The sequence below is a fragment of the Patagioenas fasciata genome, chromosome 1 (assembly GCF_037038585.1).
Source record: "Patagioenas fasciata isolate bPatFas1 chromosome 1, bPatFas1.hap1, whole genome shotgun sequence".
Classification (NCBI taxonomy): Eukaryota; Metazoa; Chordata; class Aves; order Columbiformes; family Columbidae; genus Patagioenas; species Patagioenas fasciata.
Window position 1 is genome coordinate 10,728,646 of NC_092520.1, and position 24,858 is coordinate 10,753,503.

At 38.0% G+C, this 24,858-nt stretch overlaps 1 protein-coding gene across 1 annotated transcript in view; it reads left to right on the plus strand.

Annotated features, from left to right (window-relative positions):
* Positions 1 to 2,801: 2,801 nt before the first annotated feature.
* The window catches only part of LOC139825420 (N-acetylated-alpha-linked acidic dipeptidase 2-like), a 34,484-nt gene continuing 12,427 nt past the window's right edge, over positions 2,802 to 24,858 (plus strand). The window contains exons 1-13 of the mRNA XM_065832631.2: positions 2,802 to 3,828; positions 5,358 to 5,469; positions 8,432 to 8,618; positions 9,965 to 10,066; positions 10,870 to 10,995; positions 11,420 to 11,606; positions 12,733 to 12,826; positions 13,109 to 13,207; positions 15,440 to 15,525; positions 16,117 to 16,236; positions 16,684 to 16,766; positions 19,459 to 19,522; positions 22,905 to 22,972. Coding sequence (XP_065688703.2) covers positions 3,747 to 3,828; positions 5,358 to 5,469; positions 8,432 to 8,618; positions 9,965 to 10,066; positions 10,870 to 10,995; positions 11,420 to 11,606; positions 12,733 to 12,826; positions 13,109 to 13,207; positions 15,440 to 15,525; positions 16,117 to 16,236; positions 16,684 to 16,766; positions 19,459 to 19,522; positions 22,905 to 22,972 — 1,410 coding nt within the window. The 5' untranslated portion in view covers positions 2,802 to 3,746. The remainder of the gene's footprint in view (positions 3,829 to 5,357; positions 5,470 to 8,431; positions 8,619 to 9,964; positions 10,067 to 10,869; positions 10,996 to 11,419; positions 11,607 to 12,732; positions 12,827 to 13,108; positions 13,208 to 15,439; positions 15,526 to 16,116; positions 16,237 to 16,683; positions 16,767 to 19,458; positions 19,523 to 22,904; positions 22,973 to 24,858) is intronic.

Genomic DNA, 24,858 nt, shown 5'->3' on the forward strand with positions numbered 1-24,858 from the left:
TCCCGAACAGCCGATTCCGAAGAGAGAAAAGAGGCAGGCCCAGAGGCTTCTGCAGAACAGCAGAGAGCCAAACTAAACACTCTGAATAAAACTCCCCCGACTCTGACAGAAAGAGTGAAAAAGAACGCATGCAAGAGAGAGACCAGAAGATCCTGACTCTCCTTAAATCTGAAGCATGACACTAATTGGATGGAATACTCTTATTGATCAGTCTGGATGTCAGTCAAGCTCTGCTCCATCCATGCTCTCATTCCTTGATGCCTCCCACCTGTGGGCAGAGTGCTCAGAGTGTCCTTGGCTCTCAGGACAGACCAATTAAAAACATTAACTCTGTTCTGGAGTGTTATCTCTTGTTCTCAAACCAAGTCCGAATAATGACCATGCTGGCTATGAAAAAGAAATGTTTCTAACTGCATGAAGAAAATTAACTCATTTTCAGCCAGACCACAACTAATCACCCAGTTCTTTGTGTAACTGCAGATTTTTTCAGCAAGAGATGGCCAGTAGCAGAGTTGTCATAGGATTGGAAGAGAACTCAGGGGGTCTCTAGTCCAAACTCCTGCTCAGAACAAGGTGAGCTCCAGGGTCAGACCAGGTTGTACACAGTTTTATCCAATCTGGTCTTGAAAATGTCTAAGGGTGGAGACCACATAACCTCTCTGTGCAACATATTCTAGTGCTTCACTGCCCTCATGATGGAAAAGCCTTTTCTTATATCCAGATAGAACCTCTTGTTGTTTTAGTTTTTGGCTGTTGTTTCTCGTCCTCCTTTCACACGTCATTGAAGAGGCTGGCTCTGTCTTCTTGAGAAAATTCTTGCATATACTGGAAGACACAGTTTGGTTTGTGTTCAATGTGCAGTCCTGTACTCTCTCTGCCTCACTGGGTGTATTCCTCATGTAGAAGAAAGGGTCAAATTTTGCCAGCTGAACTTGTCAGCTGCCAGCAACGTACACTTTATTTTAGCTGGAATCTTATAATGGACTCCTGAAGTTCAAGACAGCAGAGATTCTAATTCAAAGAATCAAAATCTACTGCCCTTTTAATCTGGTAGTCAGATAGACTGCAGAGGCTGTGGGAGAGTTCTGGAGGATTCTGTAACTGACAGGGTGAGAAGTAAACTTCTGATTTGAAATTGCAGTTGAGCATTCCCCTGTTGCCATTTTTCCTGCAAGAGCTGCCTTTCCCACAAACCAGGGCCCTTGCAGCTCTCGAGCCATCAGTTCAACCTTTAGTCAAACAGTAGGACAAGCAGCACAACAGTAGCATCATTCTTGCTGCTGATATTAATCATTGGGGTCCAGTTGCTGAGCAGCTACAACCTACAGTTTACAAGCCCTGGCATTCATTCGGTGTGTTATATCTTTTTCTGCAGTGTGTCTGGTTTTGCTAATTGGCTGCCTATCATAATTATGCATTCGGTACACAAATACATGCTAGTTTTCCATTTGGTGTGTGTATCCTTGTCATGTTTGGAGCTTTTATTGTTTACCAGGTATTTTTGTTTGTTTGTTTGTTTGTTTGTTTAACTAAGGAGAATGTATGTAGCTATCTGCAAGTTCTGCTAGCTTCAGCTGAGTTTCACCCTTGTTTTCACTCTTCACATAAGCAATTCTCATCACTCCTGAGCTCAATATGAGGCTTATGCAATAGCAGTTTCTTGCTAGTTTTAAAAGTGGTATTAGTTTGAAGAAGTACTGTGCATTTGGGAGTTTGGTTTGGACCTTTTTTTTTCAATTTTGTCGCCCGGTCTGAAGAAAGAAATCCTTTTTCCTATTAATCTTTTCACACTGCTTGCATTGAATATTTTTTTGTGATGACTTCGGACTGGTTCTATCACATGTCAGCCTCAAGTCTTAATCTTGAGTAAATTTAGACTAAGGCTGGAATTTTCAGCGTTGAATAAATACCCAGCTATTATCAGAGAAGCAGTCTCAACAGTATCTTGCACTCATAATATCTTAGTTCTAGCAGGAAAAGCCCCATGTAAAATAATGGGATGTCCAATTATGTGGATTTGATTTGGTCAGGAAGTGCCTCAAAAAGAGATGAGTCTTATGGAATATAATATACTCCACCAGTAGCCAATCTGTGGAATGCAAGAACGTGCCACAACCAATAACTAATAGTACTAGGACTGTATTTTAAGTGGTAGAAGCTGCTTGGTTCCTGCTATTGTTCAACCTCAGCATTGCTAATGCCCTTATCTCTTTAAAAAGATGTAGGCATAGAAATAAATACATTTCATACTTTCTCACCGTTGCTATTCTTACCTTCTTCCTCCACTGATGTTTTCATCATGTGAAGTCTAATTTAGACAGTAATCTCCAAAAGCCCTTGTCACTTTACTGCCTATTATGTGCCAGTCCTACACCAGTGGTGCTATATAAATGCTAATAATACAACAATATGCTCATTCTTTATAAATTCTGTAGGTGGAATTCCATCTGGTTTGTATATGTCAAGCAAGATGTTCATGTGAAAAGTCCTTGCTGTTCAGAATTTGTGATGGCTTATAAGCAGTTGGGAAATGACAGAAAAAAAAATGACAGGACTGGACGTGCTTACCATTTGAACAGATACATCCAGATGTATCATTAAGACAGTGGCTGTGACTGGTGCAGAATACCCATGTTGTGTCATTCTTTTCTAATCTCTGAAATGCCTTAGTGAAGTAATTAGGACATTAACCAGTCTTTTCAGCTGTTTCTGAGTATTTTCAGCTCAATCTAGTCTATTTAAGAAAGTTTTGATACTTGGAGCACTGCCATTTCTTTAACAACATTAATCTACTTTGGACTCTTTTGGAAGTGAGTGATAAGAACTCGGAGCATGTCCAGGCTCCCAGAAAAAGCTTTCCTGTCTTCAGCCAGATAACTGGTCTCAGATGGGCAGGTCCTCAGTCCCAGAAAGATCAGTCTTGGCTTCTGCATTGCTGTGCAGGAACTCACCAGCAGGGAGTGATGTGTAGGCGTAGGGTAAATTTGTGCAAAATATGATTATTCTGTTATTCTATGAAAATATCTTGACTATTCCCTGGGTTGAAGTTGTGTACTTTCCCGTGAGATACTGATGGATTTGGCTGAATTAGACTAATAACTAATAACCTTGTAATCCAAAACATAAAAAGCTAGAGAATATAGGAAATCATTTTGCAAGTTTTCCCAGCTGCAAATTGAATGATGTCTAGAAGTCCCCATTGGCTAATCTCAATTGTATTCTGAGCTGCTCTAACTATTAATCGCTTGCCAAGGATTAATGTAACCATGAATTACAAAGGGGAGCAATTCAGTGCTTCCTTGGTAAGGAGAAAATAAGTTTTCCCGTCCTCCATTTCATCTCTTGGCTGCTTCTACGAGAACAAATGCTGATTGTGATTAAGCCTAAAACAGGAACTTTCAAAAACAGAAAATTGTAATAATTAATAGAAAATAGCCTTTAAAATAGTGTTTATGCATTGCTTAGTGGACAGTCTAGATGCATATTTGTCACAGAGATACACATACAGCTACACACAGGCTGTCTTGTGGGGTGAGACTAAGAAAATGCAAGTGTTTTCTTGCACTCAGAAAATCATATTGTGGTCATCCAGGGATTAAGGCTGGTTGGGCAGGAGGAGAGCTGAGAATCACACAAACCAGGGACAGCCCTGAGGCTGAGGGTGGGAGGAGGACGAGGAGGAGAAAGAGGAGGAGGACTAAGGCAGCTGTTTGCCTGCTCTCCTCTCAGCCTGTAAAGCCACCGGTATGGCCAGGAGCAAGTCCACCCTCTGCGTGTGGCTGGGCTGCCCCGGGCTGCTGGGCTGCTTCTTGCTGGGCTTTCTTGCAGGTGAGTACAAAGACCCCGGGCTCAGCACACGGCCTTCGCCCTCTGCAGATGCTGATGTGCAAGCCCTGATGTGACTGATGCCCCATCAGGGAGCTTCTACTGCTTTTTAAGGGTGTTATAAAACACGTCCCACAGTTTTTCTAAGAGGTTGTTCTCTCCAGCCATTTTTTTTTGTCTTTAGGGAGAGAGAGGAGTATAATGGCTGTGTGCTTCAGCCAAAAACGAGCCCTGGTGAACTGACAGCTTCCCATAATGGGCAGTCAGACTTTCAAAGAGCAGAGATTAAGAGTTTGAGACTACTGTGATTGAAAAACCTTCAGGATTATTACTTTTGATAGTATTTCCTGATTTTTTTACTGCAGATCTATTTAAATGCTCTTTTCAGTTGCTATTTTAAAAATTAAAGGGCAGAGGAGGAGTTTTGACTGACAGCCAAACATGGAGTTGCTGAATTTTCCATCATGTACAATGAATTCCACTAGAATGTTAGATTATTTTCAGCAGTCACTTGCAGCACTTGTTTTTAAGCCTAAAATTGCACATCTGCATCTGTCCTTTTTAAACTTGTGTTGTAGCACACACCTAAAGCTAAAGCATGAAAGAAAAATCCATGAAGGCTATTAAATATAAAAAAACATTCATTTGATTTAGGTGATCCCTGAGCGGCAAGTTTCTGGCGTGTGCTCTTCTTATTCATTTCCCTGAACATCAGCTTTTGGCCATGCTCCCAAACAGAGCACTGGGAAAGATGGACCTTTGATCTGATCCAGTATCACTGTTGTGTTCAGAGAGTTACTACAATTGCATTTAAGTCTAACACGTCACGGGTATCGTGCATTCAACAGCACATATACTTTGCTTTATTATCACAAGTTTCCCAGTTAGGGATTTTCTAGCTATAATAGTAAAAGGATTTGTATTTTTTTTTTAAGACAAATTCATATAGTTGATATACTCTCTAATTTCAGATTTACGTCAACTGAAAAATCTTTAACTTTTTAAAACTGACTAGGGTCACAGTTAACTTTATTCTTTTAATTATTAAATAGACTATCCCCACCTTTTCCCAAATCTGTAACTATTATAATGCTGGCAGGGTGACTGTTGAGTCATAGACTGTCACTTTAAATATGCTTATGTACATAATTCTAAATATATCTATAAATTAAATAAGGGAATTTCATAATGAGCATCAGAAGTTCAGTCCTCCCACTGCAACCAGTTAACTGAGAATTTAAACTATAGTTTGAAATTAATGAGAAATGAATCTGCCTTAAAAAGGGGACCAGTGCTCAGAGCATGTGCTCTTTTAATTAGGTCACCTTTTTTGCAGTTCAGTCAACCAAATGTATTTTACTTTTCTGTTTCACTTCTGTGCCTAAGCCAGAAAACACTGATAGAGGGTGCTCTAAGCTTGGTTCATCCTCATGGTTTTAATTAGGCTGTTCAGTACTTTGGGTTGCAGGTGGGCTCAAATATGTGAGGACTCAGGTTCTTGCTAAGTAGGAAGCTTTTCAATTGTGTTTCAGGATGGCTTACAAAACCGAATGAAAAAAACCCTAACTTTTCAGATGTCTATCAAAATGTGAGACAGAAACTTGTGGCTGAAATGAAAGCAGAAAACATCAAGCAATTCCTTCGGTAAGCCCTGTGTGTCTTGATTTTTGGAATAATTTTAGCAGACACAAAAGCCAGAAGGTGATAACATCAGCTCCAAGGAACAGCCTCTGAAAGCAGAGCTGTTAAGATGCTTTGGAAGTGTTTGGTTTGTGCAGAATTTCTGGGGGAGGAAGGGAGAAACTCACAGCCCTTCTGTCCACCCCTTGCTGTTTCTGAAGTCACCTTTTTGGAGTGCTTGTATTGGTAACAGTACTTCCCTTAAGCTCCATTATTGTCAGTATTTAACATGCTTTTTTGTAATGGTTTTCCATAGTCTTCATTTCATGCAGTATAAGTGTCTGTTTTTTCCTCTAAGGTGTCTGGAGCTGTAACATTAAATAACTTTGCTTTGTCTCAGACTGGGATGATTTTACTGTATTTGGGATACACTGATTGCTATTTATTACATTTGATTGATAATCTGTCCAGTGTCTGCTTAAACTTTCAATTTGAGTGGCTAATAAACCAATTAGTCTAAATAGAAAATGAATATATTAAAAACGTTACAAAGTTTGCATGACACTGAATTGCACGTATAGTTACAACTGGTAATTCCTGTAGTGTGGCCAAACTGGATAATGTCCCATTAATTGGGTGCCTGAGTTCCCATTATACCCTGTCTTCTGTTTCAGAAGGTGAAGGGCCCTGTACAAGCGCAGTGCATGTGTATGGTTGGTTAAGTCGTGCATGATGTATTTGTTATTAAAAATACTTTTTTGCATCCTAGTGTATCCATGCAGTTCTTTCAAAACCTCTAAAATGCTAAATATATATAAAACCCTCTTGTTTTGCTGTGCATTTCAGTGGAAATGAAAAAAAACCACCTTATTCTCATGCATTGAAGATACATATCTTCTACAAAAGAACAAACAACTTAGACAAAAAGTTAACAAATACAACCTCTGGTTAGTAACATGTTAATATTCAGCATGTAAGTCAGCAGCTGCATCATAAACATCAAAGGATTGTTGACGGATTTTCTGTACATTTATTCTAAAACCAAATCGTTTCATTTCTAACATCAATTTGCTTTTTTAAGTCTATAGGCCTTATCCTATTTTGTGTTTGTTGCTCTCAGTAGATTGGAAAGTTCCTGAAGATTATTTTTGAGTGAGAGTCCAGGCAACACAGAGACTGATGACAGCATGAAATAGCTCTGCGATCATGCTGAAGTTCCTTGTCTATAGGGTATTAATGGTGTCTAGTTTGTCTGCTTGCTTTGATGATGGGCCAAATATTCATACTGTTTGGTGTTTTTTTTTCCCTAAGTTCAAATAAAAAGCAGGAACTACAGAAAAAAATATGCTAATAGACTATCCAAAAGCTTTGTTAAAAGCAGAAAAAATGTGAGCTTGAGAGTTTTGATCCATATTCTTAGTTTTTCAGACTGCTAAATCTGCTTTTATACAGTGGAGAAAAGATCCTATGAGAAACTACCAGAAAATACAGACTGCTAAAAGGCTTCACCTGTTATTTCCTGATGGCCCATGTAGCATTTAAACCAGAGTACTTAAGGAATTAAAAGATACCTAAAGTACTCTAGAGAGTTAAGGTGCAAGAAGAAGACAGGCAACAAGCTTTGGCAAAGATTACTTATGAAACTCAGTACATACCCTCATAGTTTAAAGAGAGATAAAGACAACAGCAGAGAGCAGAAGGTTGTGATCTACATGGAGAATTTGCATTCAAATGCCAGACAGGATTCACATGAAAGACCTGGATGTTGTGATTGCAAGGCTGCTGCCTATGAGAAGTTCTGGTGATTGAAGGAGGTTCCTGGTGGCTGAAAGGGCTGATAATCTTGAAGCCAAGCAAGAAGGACAACCTGGGGAGACTGTGGGATGGTCAGCTTCACTTCAGTCCCTGGAAGTGTGACCAGACATCCTTCTGGAATGTGTTGCCTGTTCTAAAAAATGAAGAACATGAATATAGAAACAGCCAGCGTTTTTTACTATGTGTTTATATGATCACTCTGATCAGGGTGATTATCTTCTGCAAAGGAAAGACTGGCTATGTGATCAGTGGAGATGTTGCAGTGGCTGTAACATGCTTGACTTTGACAAGGCCTTGGACATCATCTCATTTGGAAGCTGAGGAAGCTCGAACTGAAGAAGTTGTTAGATGGGTTGAAAATAGTCTGAACTGACAGGCTGAGGTCGTGCTAATCATAATACTTGATAGCACTGATTTATGGTAATTAATGGTATCTGACATCTGTGGGGCAGCCATTAACAAGTAACCTGTTGGGAATTCATAGCTGGTGCTTAGTACCCTGCTGGCTGATCAGTGTTCACCATAACTCATTTGTTCACTGGGCCAAACAAATTGTAGACAGATTTCTGTAGGGCAGCCGAGAGGGGCTGGATCTTGTTCCTGACTGTTTATCACCATTATGTGTTATATCTGTTCTGGATGTAAATGTTGATAAGAAGTTTTATATTATTTAGGCTTTTGATTAAGAAAAAAAACCCGGAGTCTATGCAGATGATTTGACATAATGATTTTCAAGTTGAATGTATTAGTACCTGTTATGCCAACTATGTACCAACCCATCATCAGGCATCAGAATTATTTGGAGGGCTCCTTTCTGAATATGTACCTTTTCTGTACCTACTTCTGCTCCTTGCATAGTGTCCATGTTCTTTTGCTGAATGTCTTTGATTTCCTATGCTTGTGTGTAGATGTGGCTATTTCTGTTATGCAAACAGAAAGGTTCATCTGACTTATCTTGAGGCCTCGGGAAGATCCTCTACGCTGACTTCATTTTATGCTTATGTTGATGCAGACTCTGATAAACAATCATGTTATACAGCTCAAACTTTAATTATAAGACCTTACTTTCCATGCATGTGGCTTGAAGATAAGCTTTATACACATTGATCCAAGTTCACTATTGTGCTCCTATGCATTTGCTGCTTACAAGTGATTTTCTATTTTATTCTAGCTCATTTACCAAGTTGCCTCACCTCGCAGGAACTGAACAGAATCTTCTTCTTGCCAAACAAATTCAAGGCCAGTGGAAGGAATTTGGACTGGATTCAGCAGAACTCGTTCATTACGATGTACTTCTTTCATACCCAAATGAAAAAGAGCCAAACTACATCTCAGTAATTGATGATGAAGGGAATGAGGTGATCTTTTTAAGGATTAAACTATATTTATGTCAGACTTCTTTAAAGAAACAGTGTCTTCCTCTCTTTTCCCACCCACTCATCCCAGCATGTGCTTTATAATATGATAAAAAATCCAGTGCAACAGGAACTCATATTTACAAATGGTTTTCCAGAGTGTGCAGCAGAACAGCAGAGTGGCTGAAATCTCAGTGCTTCATACAGAAGAGAGGGATGTGTGGAGAGGCTACTACTAATACCAATAGACCATGAGGTGTAAGAATGGCCACAGCGCTTCAGCTTAATGATACATCTAGGCCAATATTCTGTTTACATAAACAGCCTTAAGTGTATGCACAAGTTTAAGAACAAAGAAATGCATTCAAGGAATTAAATTCTTCCAGTGTCTAGCTGTTTTCAGCTCAGTAGTTCTCTGAGCACAGTACAACTATTGTCTTTAAGAATCCTCAGTAGACTTCTTTTCCAAGTATTTATCCACTTAGTAACCCTCAGCAGATCTCTCTCCCAAGTACCTGTCCAAACTCTGCTTGAACATTTGTAAAATGTTTGCTTCCACAACATGCAGAGGTAAGGAATGCCACATAGATCCTACCCATTGTATGAAGTACTGCTTTGTTTCATTTGTTCTGAACCTGATCCTACTGGCTTCCTATGGTGTCTCCTAAGCTGGTGTTGGCAGTAATAATAATTAAGGAAGTAGGTGCAAAATCTGACAAGGAACCTGAGCAAGGAGAGGAGATGGGGCTGCCAGAGAAGCATCATAGCACATAGATAGGGATGAAGACCCCTTGTAGAAACTAAGGAATAAGTGCTCGAAGGTGATAGAGCTTAGGGATGACAGAATTAAGAAATTTTTCCAGAAACTTCCTAACATAGTTTTTCGGCTATAATCTGATGAAGTGAGACAGGGTGGACATGAACTTGGAGGCAACATGAGTGTTACAATAGGTAGTGATGAAAGGCAACACATTGGACTGGAGCATAACTAGCAAAGAGGTGAAAAAAGGAGTAATAATGCAGGTGAGAGGAATCACAAAAATGTGTGATTTCATGGATGAACTGGGTGTCTTTATTGTCACCACCTGGTGACAATTTTCAGCTAATCTTTGCCTAGGTTCAGTCAGCAACTGATGAGCATCTTCTAACAAGTGATCTATCTCAGTATTTACATCTCTATTCAAAACCCTAGCTATTTTTTTGTTTGAACTTATGCATGCTAGTTAGAATTTTATTTTTGCTAACAATTTATAGAAAGTAGCATATCATTTGCAATAACCCAGCTCAGAGTACAATCTTGTGCCTGGAGGTGGTGTATTTGACCAAAGACTTCTGTTATTTATTGATAGATTTTCAATACATCATTGTTTGAACCACCACCGCAGGGGTATGAAAATGTTACTGATATACTACCACCGTATAATGCTTTTTCAGGACAAGGAGTACCAGAGGTAAGAAAAAAATATATGTTAGAGTATAATTAGCTGAAGTCATATATTGCAAAACACTTGCTGTGATAGGTTGCTCCAACTTCTAAAAAATATTTCTTGTAGTAGTTTTAATTAACTATTAGTATAAGAGAACACGTAAGGACAGCTAGGCCACATATTGTGTGGAGGTTAGAGGTCTCCTATTAGAAAAAATGCTTTCTCAAATTGCTAGAAATCTGAATCACATAACAAGTGAAAAACCTTTATCTTCGCGGAAAATGTTGGATACATTTCAGGTTACTCCACGTTACTCAATCATATGGAGAGGGCTTGCCAAAGCCTTAAGTAGAAATAGCAACATGTAAATCAATTTGGAAAACATTTTAGATTAAGTAAATGTCTTCAAAAGCTTCACTTAATCTGGTAATTCGTCATGGAGGGCCAAGTCAGGGACAGCTTTGCATTGCACAGGTTAAATTATATAATAATGAATGTTTGTGCATGCAAGGAATACCACTATATTTTCATGGCCACAGAAGTTTGTCAGTTTAGCAAAGGACATTGGTTTAGTTTACAACCTCAGTGAAAGATAATATAGAAAGGCCAGCAGTTTAAGCCAAGGCCTCCTATAGAATATTATGGAAATCTTTTGCTATTGTTTGTATGAGCACAGATTCTTATTTGTACAAACAAACAAAAAACAAACAAAAACAGAAAAACAAAACTATATCATATATAGTGAATAAAACTGTGTATTTCTAAAAACAGTGATTCTATGTGTTTAATGACCAGTTGCCCTGAAACTGCTCTTCTTTTCTGTGCAGGCAGATCTGGTATATGTGAATTATGGCCGCACTGAAGATTTTTTTAAACTGGAGCGTGAAATGGGAATTAACTGTACAGGAAAGATTGCCATTGCCAGATATGGGAAGATTTTTAGAGGAAACAAAGTAAATATTGTGTTTTATTTTTTCCTCAGTGGGTCAGACACTGCTCATGGTAGAGCTAGAGGGAGTTAATGAGGAACACAGGAGCAGAAGGAAGCCTGCAATATGTCCATTGTGACTGCATTCTAAGAATAACTTCCAAAACAATAAGCACAGATGAATGTATTAATCTCCTGAGATTGAGATGACTGCAAACTCCTTAGGCAGTTCTGGCAAAAGGTTAATTTAGGGAACTGAGTAGTTGGTAGAGCCAAAGCTTCTAATAGTTTTCATCTATAGAACTGCAGTATTTTGAAGAAGTAAGTATTTGATAAGGAGTCTGTGAACATTTTCACTCTTCCACACACACAATTTCTAAGGCTATGCCCCCATGGAGGAAAAAAAGAAAAAAAAAAAATGCATTTCTTAAAAGCAAATAATTTCACAGGTTAAAAATGCCATACTAGCAGGAGCCCAAGGGATCATACTTTATTCAGATCCTGCTGACTACTGCGCCCCAGGAGTAGGTGCTTATCCAGATGGCTGGAACCTTCCAGGTGGAGGAGCCCAGCGTGGGAATGTGTTAAACCTGAATGGGGCTGGGGACCCTCTAACACCAGGTTATCCTGCAAAAGGTGAGTGAAAGCTCTGAACCCTCAGCCATTGAGTCCTTCATAAATGATGCTGAAAGTTATTGTGGCACTAGAAATTAATCACTTTTTTTATACAGATGCAAATACAAATGTTGTTTTAAACTATTTTTAGCATTAGTTAGTTATCCTATTGCAGACTAAGTTCTAGCTGTATGTCATTTCAACTGGTTGCTTTAGAGGTAGGCAGAGAAAGCAAGTATTTAGGAAATTTTCTTTGTATAAGCCCACTTTTGTAACTCTTAGAAAAGCAGGATGTGTAGGTTTACAGACTGTGAAGCACTAGAAAATGGCTGAGAATTTATAGACATTTTTAAATACCTGTGTTTCTCAAGAGGACCAGTTCAAACTAGATTATAGTCTACCATCAAAGAGGAGTAATAGCTTTGCTTGGAGGTATGTTTCCTTGCTGCTCCTAAATTCCAAGTAGAAAAACAATTTAAAATCCTCTTTACAGGCAGTAAAATATCTGTATTAAAAATAACTGTAGCCTGGAGTCTTTCGAAAATTGGCACCGTGTGCTTGTCTCGTCCTTGTAGGCATCCTGAACACAATCTGAAGGTGCCTACCAGTCCTGTCTACCAGTGTGATGGGAACACAGGGGGGCTTCTGCAAAGCTCAGTGGCCCATGTGATCATTGTTGGGGCCACAAGACAACACCATACTGAAAAAAAGAGATAGATTGTATGTGGCAGGCCCACCAGATTTGGCAAGACATTGACGGTCTTTGACATAGGTAAATGCATATGTGGATGTTCTCTACAGCTTGTAAACAGACTACACAGGGGCTGTCTTCACCTCACATACCAGCTTGGTTGCCCCCCAGTCACCTTGGAGGAGGTGTAATCGTATGGATGGACAGCAAATCTAACTTTACGTCAAACATAAGGTCTTCTCTTACACAGTTCGGCAGATGCACTATAGAGCTTGTGACTCTGTCATTACATTTTGGTTTCCTAGAAATAACATCTAAGAAGTGAGCTAAGAATTAAAAAGAGAAGAGTCATGCATGCTTGTGGCTACTGTGTGGCTGCACTGTTTAAATGTATTTCCAGTTTGGTGAAACTTGCTAAGAACGCTATAAACTTGACGTTTTGTTCTGGTTTCTCAGAGTACACTTTCAGGTATAAAGTTAATGAAGGTGTAGGGATTCCCAAAATCCCAGTTCATCCCATTGGATATCATGATGCAGAAGTGTTATTGCGGTGAGTATATGTATGACCTCCTCACTAGAAGTCAGTATTCAAAAATGTACAGCAAATTTTTTTATACTAAGATGGTAAGATCTACGCTGTTACTTGTATTCGTAGTTCTTTTGTAGTAGTGTGTACTTCAGAAAATGCAAAAAATCCAAAGCAACCTGTTTGTGGCAAAATGTTTTTAAGTGCTTTGTATACTGACCTTGTTTTAGGTGCAAGTAACCATTAAGGGAATTTAAGGTTTTAGCCTACTAGTCAACTACATTTGTCTTACTTTTCACTTGCCAGTGCAATGGGAGGACCTGCAGCTCCAGACAGCAGCTGGAAGGGAAGTCTCAATGTGCCATATAACATAGGGCCAGGATTTGCAGGAAACGCTTCTACAAGGTCTGGTTTAATGTTTTCCTATTTATAAAATATTGCAAAAAAAAATCTCAACAAGAAAAAGACTGTGAAACAATACATCTAGAGATATTCTAGAAAAATTTACTTTCTTCTGAGTGGGCAACACTTGGTGATAGCTATTAGAATTTGTAAACAAATTATCAAAACTATGTTTTTTCTCAGTGTCCCCACTGTCAGTGGATATACAGATTCACAGGGCATAGGTCCAGCCCTTTCATTCTAACTTTAATCATTACTTTAAGGTTCTGACTTTTTTTCACTGGTCCTTTTAAAGATGGCTAGGTAACAGTAAGTAGACATGTTTTAATACTGTTGAATTAACCCTAAACTTCCTCCTCCAAGCTTTGGTCTTTCTCTTCTGTTTCTGATAACCAAGGGGGCAATAGAACAACTGGCTTCTAACAGTCAAATGGAGAAGGAATGATAATTCAGTAGTTTTCTTCTACGCATGTTTCCCTTGCCCACTGGAAGCCTCCTAGTGTTTCTGTGAACTCCAGTCTATGAAGGTTGTCAATGACTTGGGAGTCATAGAATCATAGAATCATTTAGGTTGGAAGAGACCCTCAAGGTCATCAGGTCCAACCATAACCTAACTCTAGCACTAAACCATGTCCCTAAGAACCTCATCTACACATCTTTTAAACACCTCCAGGGATGGTGGCTCCACCAGTTCACTAGACAGGATGGAAGAGCCCAAAGCACATATATCTTATTAATTTGTTTGGGAGGAGCTGGCCTTTCACGAGTTGGATCAGCGATGCTGTGTTTGTGGTTTACGTTTTTCAGCTCCAACAGAGAAATACAACTGTCCAGGTCTCCAGCACTAACAGAGTCACTGTCTAGCAGACTAAGCCACTTAAAAACTGTATTTAGCTATCAGTGACTGGCTACCAGGGACTGTCATAGCATTCTTTGCTGTTTATAGCTGATAAACTGCAATAGATAAAGCTAAAGATCACATTTCTATCACTTTTTCACTTAAAAATACTTTCAGTTTACATGAGATATTCTATGAGGATTGGTAGTGAATGAACAATGAACAGTGTGTAATGTAGTTATCACAAATTATCATTCCTGCAAAACAAGAGTATGTCTGAATATATAATTTTATAAAGACTTAATTGATCATTATTCTTTTCTACTCTGCTTTACCACTAGCTGAAAATGAATAAAGTAGGCATAAGTAAGTAAGAAAACACATCTGACGTAACTAAGATGCTGTTCGGAATATCTTGAAGAGCAACAGTGAGAAAAGAAACAAAATGATTCACCCCGAAAACTTATACATAGGAAATATTTTTGAATACACTATTTAATATCTTCGTGCTTGATAGGGTAACAGTTTTTGTAAATATGGTCTAATTCTACATATACTTCTTCCTCAGAGTGCCTCAATATCAAAATGGAAAGTGTGCAAGTAAATGCATGCTCAAGGCACTGGTGTCAGTTATTTTCTGGGCAGAGCTCCAGTAGCTGTCCTGAAGTGGGTTTTGATTTTGACAGCTACGCAGATTTGCTGCTGAAAAGATAACTTCAAATCTGAAACCCTTGGTGTTTTGCCAGACTCACAAAAAAGCATTGTTTGATACTTACTTTCTTCTACAGGTTAAGAGGGGCTGAATACTACATTATTTTTAGCTCTCCTAATACCTCCTAATTGCCTTGTATTTTATAAAATTTCACAAGTGGATTTTGCTGGGTGTGGGAAGGATGGAGGATTGACAAATCTTTTTCACTTAGATCTGCTGTTCTAAACAGAGATTTCAATTCATTAATGGCTGAATATTTCTAATTACTTTCTCTCCAAGTTCTATCTTATTACACTGAATTGTACTACAAACCCAAAGTCTATTCTTTATAAGAACATATATATCGACAATTATAATTTTGATCATAACGTAAATGTATTTTTAACTACTGTATGTGCTTTTCAGTTTACTCCTCTAATACACAATTATGCAATTGACTCTCATAAATAACTATTCAATAAATTCTGTAAATGTTTGAAAGTTTATAGATTGGCCCACTTCATAGACTTGTTTCTAAGGAGTTTTTCTGTCAGCAGGTTAATCTGAGATAAAAAGTGGGCCACTGATGTAGCACGACACACAAAGCAGAACAGAAGCACAGACTTTCTGGCTTACAAGCTATTTTGTTGCGTTTTTATTGCCTTTTCTTTCAGAAATGGTTACTACATATTGCTTTTCATTTCAGAAAAGTCAGAATGCATGTTCATACAAACAATAAAATAGCACGAATTTACAATGTCATTGGCATCCTCAGAGGAGCTGTAGAACCAGGTGAGCATCAGCTGCTTGAGGATTTTAATTCCTTCTTCATTTTGTGTTTGGTGAAATTGTTCTCATGTTGCAAGAAACTTCAAGTTTTTCAGATAGTCAGAAAATATGGAATCTGAGAAACCTTTAATAGTTGTCTTGTCCCTCCCATTACACTATTTTTCATTGTCATTTCCAATAATATATTTGAATAGGAATGCTAGAATGACAGAAGTCAGATAATTTTTTTATGACACCTGTCATTTTACAGTAGTTTTCCCCTTACATCATTCATACATTTTGCCTTTGCAAAAATTAACACAATGCAAAGTACAGAAACTAGTGATGAGTTGGGACCTCAGTGTTGATACTTAGCAGCAAGTCATATACATGGAAGATTTTTAAGTGGAAAAATAATGCATTAAATATTTCTTGTCTTCGTTTACATACTTCAGTAGAGTAAGTGAAGGACTGCAGATTACCTTAAACATAAATTTGTAACACGGGCATTAAACTTCATATTTCATTTGACACAAGTAGTTGTGCAATCGGAGGAAGTATAAGCAACCTAACTGCATTTTTAATTAAGGTTTGATATTTTGTGTTTGTTTCCAGACAGATATATTATTTTAGGAGGTCACAGAGACTCTTGGGTATTTGGCGGTATTGATCCAACTACAGGTGCAGCTGTTCTGCAAGAGGTTGTACGGAGTTTTGGTAAAATGAAGATGGAAGGTAACTTACTACAGACATAAAATGATAGATATGAAAAACGACAACTTTGAGGAACTTTATTGAATGTTCTCATAAGAAGTTGTGTTACCTTTTTGCCTCTACAGAAAGTTGTATCCCTCATTACGAAAGATACAAATTCATTGAAGTGATGCATAGGTAGCGTTGCATCTTAGTTGACTGAGATTATTCCCTTGTGTCTCTCATCAGTGTAATAGTACCCTCTTAGTTGTGTGGAATGAAAATATTGCATTAACTAGAAATGCTTCTGCAATAATACGTTCCTCTAAGGAGTTTAAAGCGGAATATTTTTTTTTATTTTATTTTTTTTTTTTTTTACTGCTATATCAATGAAGTGCTATTTTTTTAAAGTTATTTCAATTAACTGTGACCTTTCACTAGACTTTCTAGCTTTAAGTTGAATTCTCAAGTTTAACTCTGTGCTTGCAGGTTGGAGACCAAAGCGAACTATTATTTTTGCTAGCTGGGATGCAGAAGAATTTGGGTTGTTGGGTTCTACAGAATGGGCTGAGGTAAATAAAAAATAGTGTAAAGAAAGCAAAGGTTGAAAGTCTGTTGCAGGCTATTCCTGCAACCTATTCCTGGTATCTATTCCTAGGCTGCCATCAATAGCTTCAAGGTAAAACTGGAGCACAACAGACTCCTTCATGTGCTGTGAGACCCTCATATATTTATACAAATTACCTACCTAACTTCTTGCAACACTAACTCTTCTAAGATATAAATATCTACTTTGATTCAAAGCTAATGTCCCTCAGTTGTCTCTATGTGGAAATCTATGCCTTAATTTAACAGAATGTTAGCATTTTATATGACCTAAATTGCTTCATTTTCTAACTTTATATTGGAGAAATTCCTTAGTTGCTATAAACTGAAGTCCAGATCATATACCTATGATCCATAAGCACACCGAGCCCTTTGCATGGAAATTAATCCTTCTGGGTAAATAAAAGGGTGGGTATTCTTTGAATGAATAGTTCCAAATTCCTGTGAAACTTCGATTATTGTAGACTGTCAGGGGCAGGACAATCAATTAAGTTGGTAATGTGGTCCCTGACTACCTTCCTACTTGATAGAATGATGTTGTGAAATTCAGAAATGTGGTTCTGAATGTTTTTCTCTTCCTTTCCCTGTTGAGCATGGTCAGTTCTTAGCCCTGTAAATGAATTTGTTCAGCACCTCCCGCCCCCAAGAAATATCTGTAAAATCCAAAATCCAAATTAGAAATAGAGCAGGCAGAAAATTGTTTGAAGAAACACATTTCTGCTGAACTGTGTCAATTTATTAGTACTGAATGGTTTAACAGAAATATGTTGTCTCGTTCTTCTGTTAGAATTTTTACTAGGTTATATTTAAGTATGCAGATAGAGCTTTCAAAACTGCAAAATAGAATATTTTAATCTTTTTGTTTATTGGCATGTATTTCAGTAAACCACAAAGTAACATAGCAAAATGACACGTGTCAGAGGAGGGAACAGAACCAGAGGCATGTTCCCAAACACCAAAGGGATTCCATTGTTCTTCTTCTAACAAAGCTGAGACTTCTGTTCCTTTGAATTGCACTAATTCTTTCTCTCACAAATTGGTTTCCAGCTGCTACAGACTCTCTGCACCTTATTCATGCTGTATGGGACATCACATGAAGATAGTATAATTTAGATTATCATCATTTACTGAGAGATTTTAAAAGGATGACATTAACATTTTGTCCCACCTGTGCTCTACTGGTGACATAATTATACTGTATATAAAACTTTGTGATTTCTTTCCCTGTGTATCTGTGCACATATTTAAGTGCTGTCAAGAAAAAACGCACAGTTGTTTTAACTATAAGGTATATGGAACAATGACACTTAAATGATTAATTTGTCTTGAGCAAGCTGTGAGTAAATTAGTCCTTTATATATTTGATTTGTTCACATATTCCTACTGCTGCTCTGTAGTGTTTTTTGTTTAATAATTTAGTATCTAGTAATCTATCATCCATTATTTCACAAAACGGCAGCTGTACTAGATTAGAAAGCCATGAGCACAATTTGTATTAGAACCTCAATGTTTTTATATTATTGTTTTCCTGATTTATCTTGATGGTGTGCATTCCTTCTCTTTGACACCTAAATTAGATTCAGTTTCTCTAGAGACATTCCTCACAGCTTACATTTATGTTTTCTGCAGCTGCCAGATCTGTCATCTATTAAATCTTGAGGAAAATTAACCCACTGTGTTCATTGTTTTCTGTGTAGCAGAAAGACTCTGAAACTGTGGCAACATCCTTTTGTTACATAGACAATCTCCATTGCTTGTAAATGAAGGAATTTCTTGATGTTGTAAATATGCTTTTGCATATATGCATGTGTATGCATGCACAGGCCTGCTCCCTCCCTTTGAATTCTTTTGCAGAACCTCCTTTTAATGTTTGTTTTAAAGATATCAGTTTATTTATGAAGTGATCAATTACCGATCCAATTTTTAGTTCGTATGATTTACAAGTGATTAGTTGGATTGTAAATTGAATGAATCAAATAACAATTGCTAACCTAATTAGAATATCTATCACAAAGCCAAGACTTAACAAAATACCACTTACTGATTAGAATATCAATTTCAAACATAATTGCTAGTTTGTAAAATATTAAGCATGTGTTTCTGTGTATATTTAGCATGAAAACAATGCTTGGTTGTCTCAAAACAGTCAGTCAGATTCGTTTGAATAGGAAATGTCAGTGCTTTGACTCATTGCTCCTTTTTTGAAGAGTGTAAAAATGACAGCTCGACTTGTTTTATCAGTGTTAAAACTGAGTTCTGTGCTGGGAGCTCATATGAATAACTAGGGATTGAAAGCATGGAGGCGTCCTGGCTGACTTTACAGTCGCATGTTGCATGTTCAAAATGCACTGCAAGTGCACAGTTAAAACACGTGTATAACCTCAATTTACCCTGTTAAAATGCTCTTCGGTAATTTTCCTGCTCCACCTCGCTACTGTGTGATGCAGCAGGCAGCACCTACATTTTGTGGATGTTTTCCACAACAAATTAAGTCCCAGAAAGCAGGAGTGAATTTCACATGCTCAAACATTGACATAATTAGTAATGTATCATCCTGATAGGGTTCTTACAGATAATGCTGTAAAAAGCAGTACCGTTAACATGCTTTTGATTAAATGTCATTAAATGAAAGTAATAATTACACTTTTACAACCCCAGGAAAATGCCAGAGTCCTTCAGGAACGCGCAGTTGCTTACATCAACACAGATTCTTCCATAGAAGGTGTGTCTTTGATTTTTAAACTTGTTTTACTTCACATATGTTGATTTAAATAGTTCACTGTGTATATAATTTATTGCATCCAGAGCTGGCAAACTTAATATGGATAATGTGATGTTCAGAATAAATGTAGCAAATACAGAATTAAGTGAAGAGAGAGGAAAAATTATATTCTCATGTTGCTTTCTTGTTGCGAATAGCACCATCCATGAGCTGCAGCCAATGTGTCTGGAGTCCTGAATGTCCCCTCTGGAGGAGTTCAGTATTTTGTGCTAATGAACTGAGCGGTCTGAATGTTAAACTCCAGTTTAACTGCATTACCTTTAATTTACAATTACAGTTTTAATGTAAGGTTGTTACTGGTTTTCTTTGCGGCTCCAGCTCCTTTTCCTGTGTAATTATAATATTTTGGGACACTATAATTTATTGGGACATCATAATTTATTACAATCTCAAGATAATTTGTGTTGAAACCTTAGGCTTACATTTTGTGAGAAGTCATTTTTTGTGCTTTTTTGCCTTTGCTTATTGCTGTGAGCAGGGTCAATATTCAGGGAGTAACTTACGTATTATGGCAGGGCTCTCCTAGAAAATCACACATTGAGGAGTGTTTCACAAAAAGCTGATCCACCATTATCTAATTTACTATGCACTTCAGATTCAGAGAAGAATCTGGCATACAGGAGTGCTGCTTAGAAACTGGACTTTGAATGTTGGGTCCAACATTATGACCTAAATCACAAAATCCTGCTGAAATTATATTGAGCTTTATTACAAAATGATGTCATTTACTGTTGCCTATGCTGAAATAATAATCAGTAGAGCCCTGTGAAGCTGTCCTGCATCATAACCTTCGTTATTAAGGGCATTTTCCTGTGTTAAACCCAACTTATTTGGGTCTACTGTGTGTGAATAAAATGGATATCAACAGGCATATTTAAGGACTCTTTTTATTCCTGTCAGATGAAAGTTTTGTCTGTCACAAAAGGAATGAAAAGAAAGAAAAGCCAAACTCAGTTTCTAAATGCTCAGCTGGACCTGTGGTGTAGGGAGGGTTAGAGCTGTTCCTTCAATTATGCAGCCTACATGCTGTGTAAAAAGCAGAGCAGAATTTCATGGCTAGAAGATCTCACAAGTGAAATAATAGCTTTACAACTGCTTCATATTCTCAGCATGGATTGTAACACATATTTTTCAGTTGTTTTGCAGCCAACATGCTGCCTTCACTATTTTCTTCCAAACCTTGATTATTCAAACATGCCTCTCACTTTATGCATTAAAGAAAATGTGAAAGTAAAACCACTGGAAAAGAAATATGTAATAAGGAAAGGAACACAAGATGCAGTGTACTGTTTTAAGTATCAGGAACGTCTTCCATCTGACTGAGCATCAAAATCCTCTGTAGAGCCATAGAATCCATGTACTCTGCCTATTACTTTGTTTATCGTCATACACTCTCCATGGCACTTCTTATACAACATTTTGGACATCAGATTATTTTTATTCATTGTCCTTTAGCAATTAAAAAAATAATAGTGGGTCATGCTTTTTAGCACTTTTCTTCCTTTAATTTCTAGTTCTCCAATACAGACTCTCCTTGGAAATGGTAACATTATCTAGTATATTTTCCACCATCATGGTGTTTTCTGTAGTTGTCAATCTGGTCATTTTGTGAGTACAAAATGTGCAAAGGATGATCCAAAGGTCTAAAGCTGTATCAAACTCTAATAACAGTGTTACCTGAAAGCTTATGTTTTATTATGTCAAAGCCTTCTCATCCCTCTTAGCCTCTTTGTAGTTCTCTGTATTTGAGGGCAAAGCTGTTTGCCCAGCTGAGTTCTGATGGTTGTAGTCTATACAGAAGACTGCTTCACACTCCTGCTTGCCTCAAAAGTGCTGTTATCTTCTTTTAAATGGGGCTCTTGATGTTGTAACTGACAACTTTGGGATGAGATACTTACCTAGCTGAATATTTCAGTACTTAAAAGGGGCCTATAAGAAAGATGGGGACAGACTTTGTAGCAGGGCCTGTTACAATAGGAGAATGGGTGATGGTTTTAAACTAAAGGAGAGGAGATTCAGGCCAGACATGAGGAAGAAAGTTTTTACACTGAGGGTGGTCAAACCCTGGCCCAGGTTGCCCAGAGAGGTGGTAAATGCCCCATCCCTGGAGATGTTCAAGGCCAGGCTGGACGGGGCTCTGAGCAACCTGATCTGGGTGAAGATGTCCCTGCTCATGGCAGGGGTTGGACTGGATGAGCTTTGAAGTTCCCTTCCAACCCAAACTATTTTATGATTCAATATAGCCCACAGGTCGTATGGAAACCTAACAGGTCTAAAATGCAGAAGCCATTGTGTAGTGGTAAAAGGGAAGGTTTAGGAGACAACAGATGAAAACAATGCTCTGCATCTTTGTTGCCTCCTGTTTGGGTGCTACTTAGTTCTGAAATATAAAATCCCAAATGTCTTGCAAGTCTCTTAGAAGATGACCTGTCTTTCAGATACAGTCTGCAAAAACATAGAAAAAGTCCTTTTTGTGATAAGTGAAGAAGCAGCTACATTGCAAGACTTATTTAAAAGTCTTGCAGGAAATATATCTTTCTTTGAGCGGCAGAGGAACAGGCAGGTCAACTCAATATGAGTGATAAAGCATAGTTCGATTTATTAGCCTGAACAGCATATACTTATACAGTTCACGATAATTATGCATACCTGTCACCTACTACTTGGCTTAAGCTCTAACAGTCACACTTGCATGGTCCTCCTACTTGCAGCTGCTAGCTATGCTTATTCTACATTCTTGTGCTCTTGAAAGCTGTTTGTGAAACTCTGCCAAGGTCTCAGTGACCTTGCTGATTTTACTGAAACAGTCAGCGGTTCCCACCGCGGCCTAACCTTACTACCTATACTAAAGTCTTCAGAACAGGCTCTGCTCATACAACTGCTCTGCAGACCCATGTCCCTTATTTTTAAGCCATTCTCCAACATCTTTCCTCCTGCACAGCTCCTTAGGGCACTAACTTTATTTTTAGCATCCTACGAAAAGTAGGATGTTACCATTGACTTCTGTTTAACACAAGCTTCAGGGAGCATGTAAGTGATAAGGGCCTGTAGCTAATGAGGGTTAGTTGAGAATAGTTTAGAACTATTGGAATGCTTAATTACTTGACTGTGTATGTACTATAACCAATACATCATTGTCATATAGTAGCAGTAGCTCATACAATGTGACAAAGTAGTCTTTCTGTATATATTCCAAGGCAAGACCTAAATTCTTGCCGTAGAGTTAATATGTTTAAGAAAGGACTGTAGGGTTTAATCCATTAAGAAGATAATGCCATTGGTATGTGAAGGGAAAATTTCCTAGTCTTTGTTTCATTTTCAGGAAACTACACATTAAGAGTTGACTGCACCCCTCTTCTCTACAAACTGGTGTATAATCTGACAAAAGAGGTACAGAATCAGAATGTCTATTATTTGTGGCTAAGAATGTAAACTGCAAGTTTATTGAATAAAATTGAATAATTAATAATATTAGATTTATCTTATCAGTGTGCTGGAAGCATCTTGATCCCACCAAGATCAATAGCAAAACAATACAGAGTCCAGGCTCTCAAGTTTCTCAGTATTCTGAGAAAGACTGACATATGTCATGAACATACGTGGAATATCATTTGTAATTGTCACGGAGGCACCCCGAGGCTAGTTTAAGGGACAACAGGGTCCAAACCAACTTTTATTAAACCAGTGAGAAACAGGGTTTTAGCACTCAAAAAGTGACTTTAATACAGGTTCGGATATCAGTTGAGGAAAATTTTTAAGGGGCAGCAACTAATACAACAGGCGGTCCACAGAGTGCATGCACGTGGGTTCACCAAAACAATGCCAGAACCGTCTCTGAGTCCGGGAGGAGTACACACTTGCCTGAACACGGTGCGGGATTATTTTAAAGAGATACTGGCACCTCGGCACTCCCTTCTAATGGCCCTGGCCAGGGTGCTCTGGGGCCAAACAAAAGAAGCTGTTAGCCTCAAGTAGCAGAGAGAGAGGGAGATGTGCCTACTCCTTCCATACTGAAGGTGGAAGGCGGGGGAGGCGGGGGTTGCATCCTGCCACAGTAATACATAGTAAAAATAATAAAACAGTTGAGTAAGATCAGTTTTCTAAAATGATAAGCATTCAAGGTAATGAATTACATTTTCAATTTCCATTTCATGTGCAACAGAGAACATGTTCCATTTCACATTGGCTAGCTATCATTTTCTATCTGTTCCCCTTGAAACTCCTTCATATCTCACTGAGCCCCTGAAATACTATGATAAATATTGAAGTATTGAGTGGGTTTTGTAATAGGCCGGATGTATGGATTTGCATGATTACAAGTGGTCTAATCATGTCTCCTTTGCTTTCACCTCTCAGAATGAATTATTGTGAGACTGAAAGATTGCAATCCGGTAAAGCATGAAACATCATTGACCATATGATGAGTTAACCAGATTAGACACCTAGCATGAGCCACTGTCACCATCTGGTTTCATCTCCATTAACAGAAGACACCTCTGTCTGACTTTAGCAACAAAGGCGCCCTTTAAAGGCAATAGGTAGAAATAGGTACCTTAGGATGAGATTCATTTGACCAAATGTGGTTGTCTACTCTTGTACATACAGAACTCTCAAGCTATTTTTTCCCCTGATATTAAGGGAACCCAGGTGACTTGGTCTGATGTAAAAATCTGTACTGTAACAAAATTTGATAGGATGACTCCAACTATTAGATCCCATTAGATGCATTTATCCTCAGTTATTTTCAAATGCAGTACACTTGCTTTTAACATTGGAACTGCCATGGATTGAATCTGGGGCAGTTTATTTATGCTATTAACATGTTTTTCTTTTCTTTTCTACATTTTATTTTCTTATCAGCTCTTTTTACCCTCCTCTTTCTTCCTTGCTGGGGAAGAATCTGTGCTTGTTCAAACACAAGCTGTGACTCTTTACACACTGAGGGCATTGTGTTCCACCTATAAAAAATTCTATGTCCTTAGTGCTGCAGGGCCCTGGATAAAATAATTTACCTTCTGTCTGCAGCAAGACACTTACCCAGGGATGCATTTTTTCTGTAAAACACAGACAAAGTCAAAAAATGTTCTGGGCTAAAAATAATGCCTCACTCTTGATCTTATGTCAACTATGGAACTAATGCTGGGTTTGAGTAGAAATCTTCCATTAAAGTATCATATGAAGTACTTGAGACTGGCTTTTTTTTTTTTTTTTTTTTTTTTTTTAGTTTTCCGGTTCAATGTTATTTAAGCTTTTAACAGCAGATGTATAATGTAAAC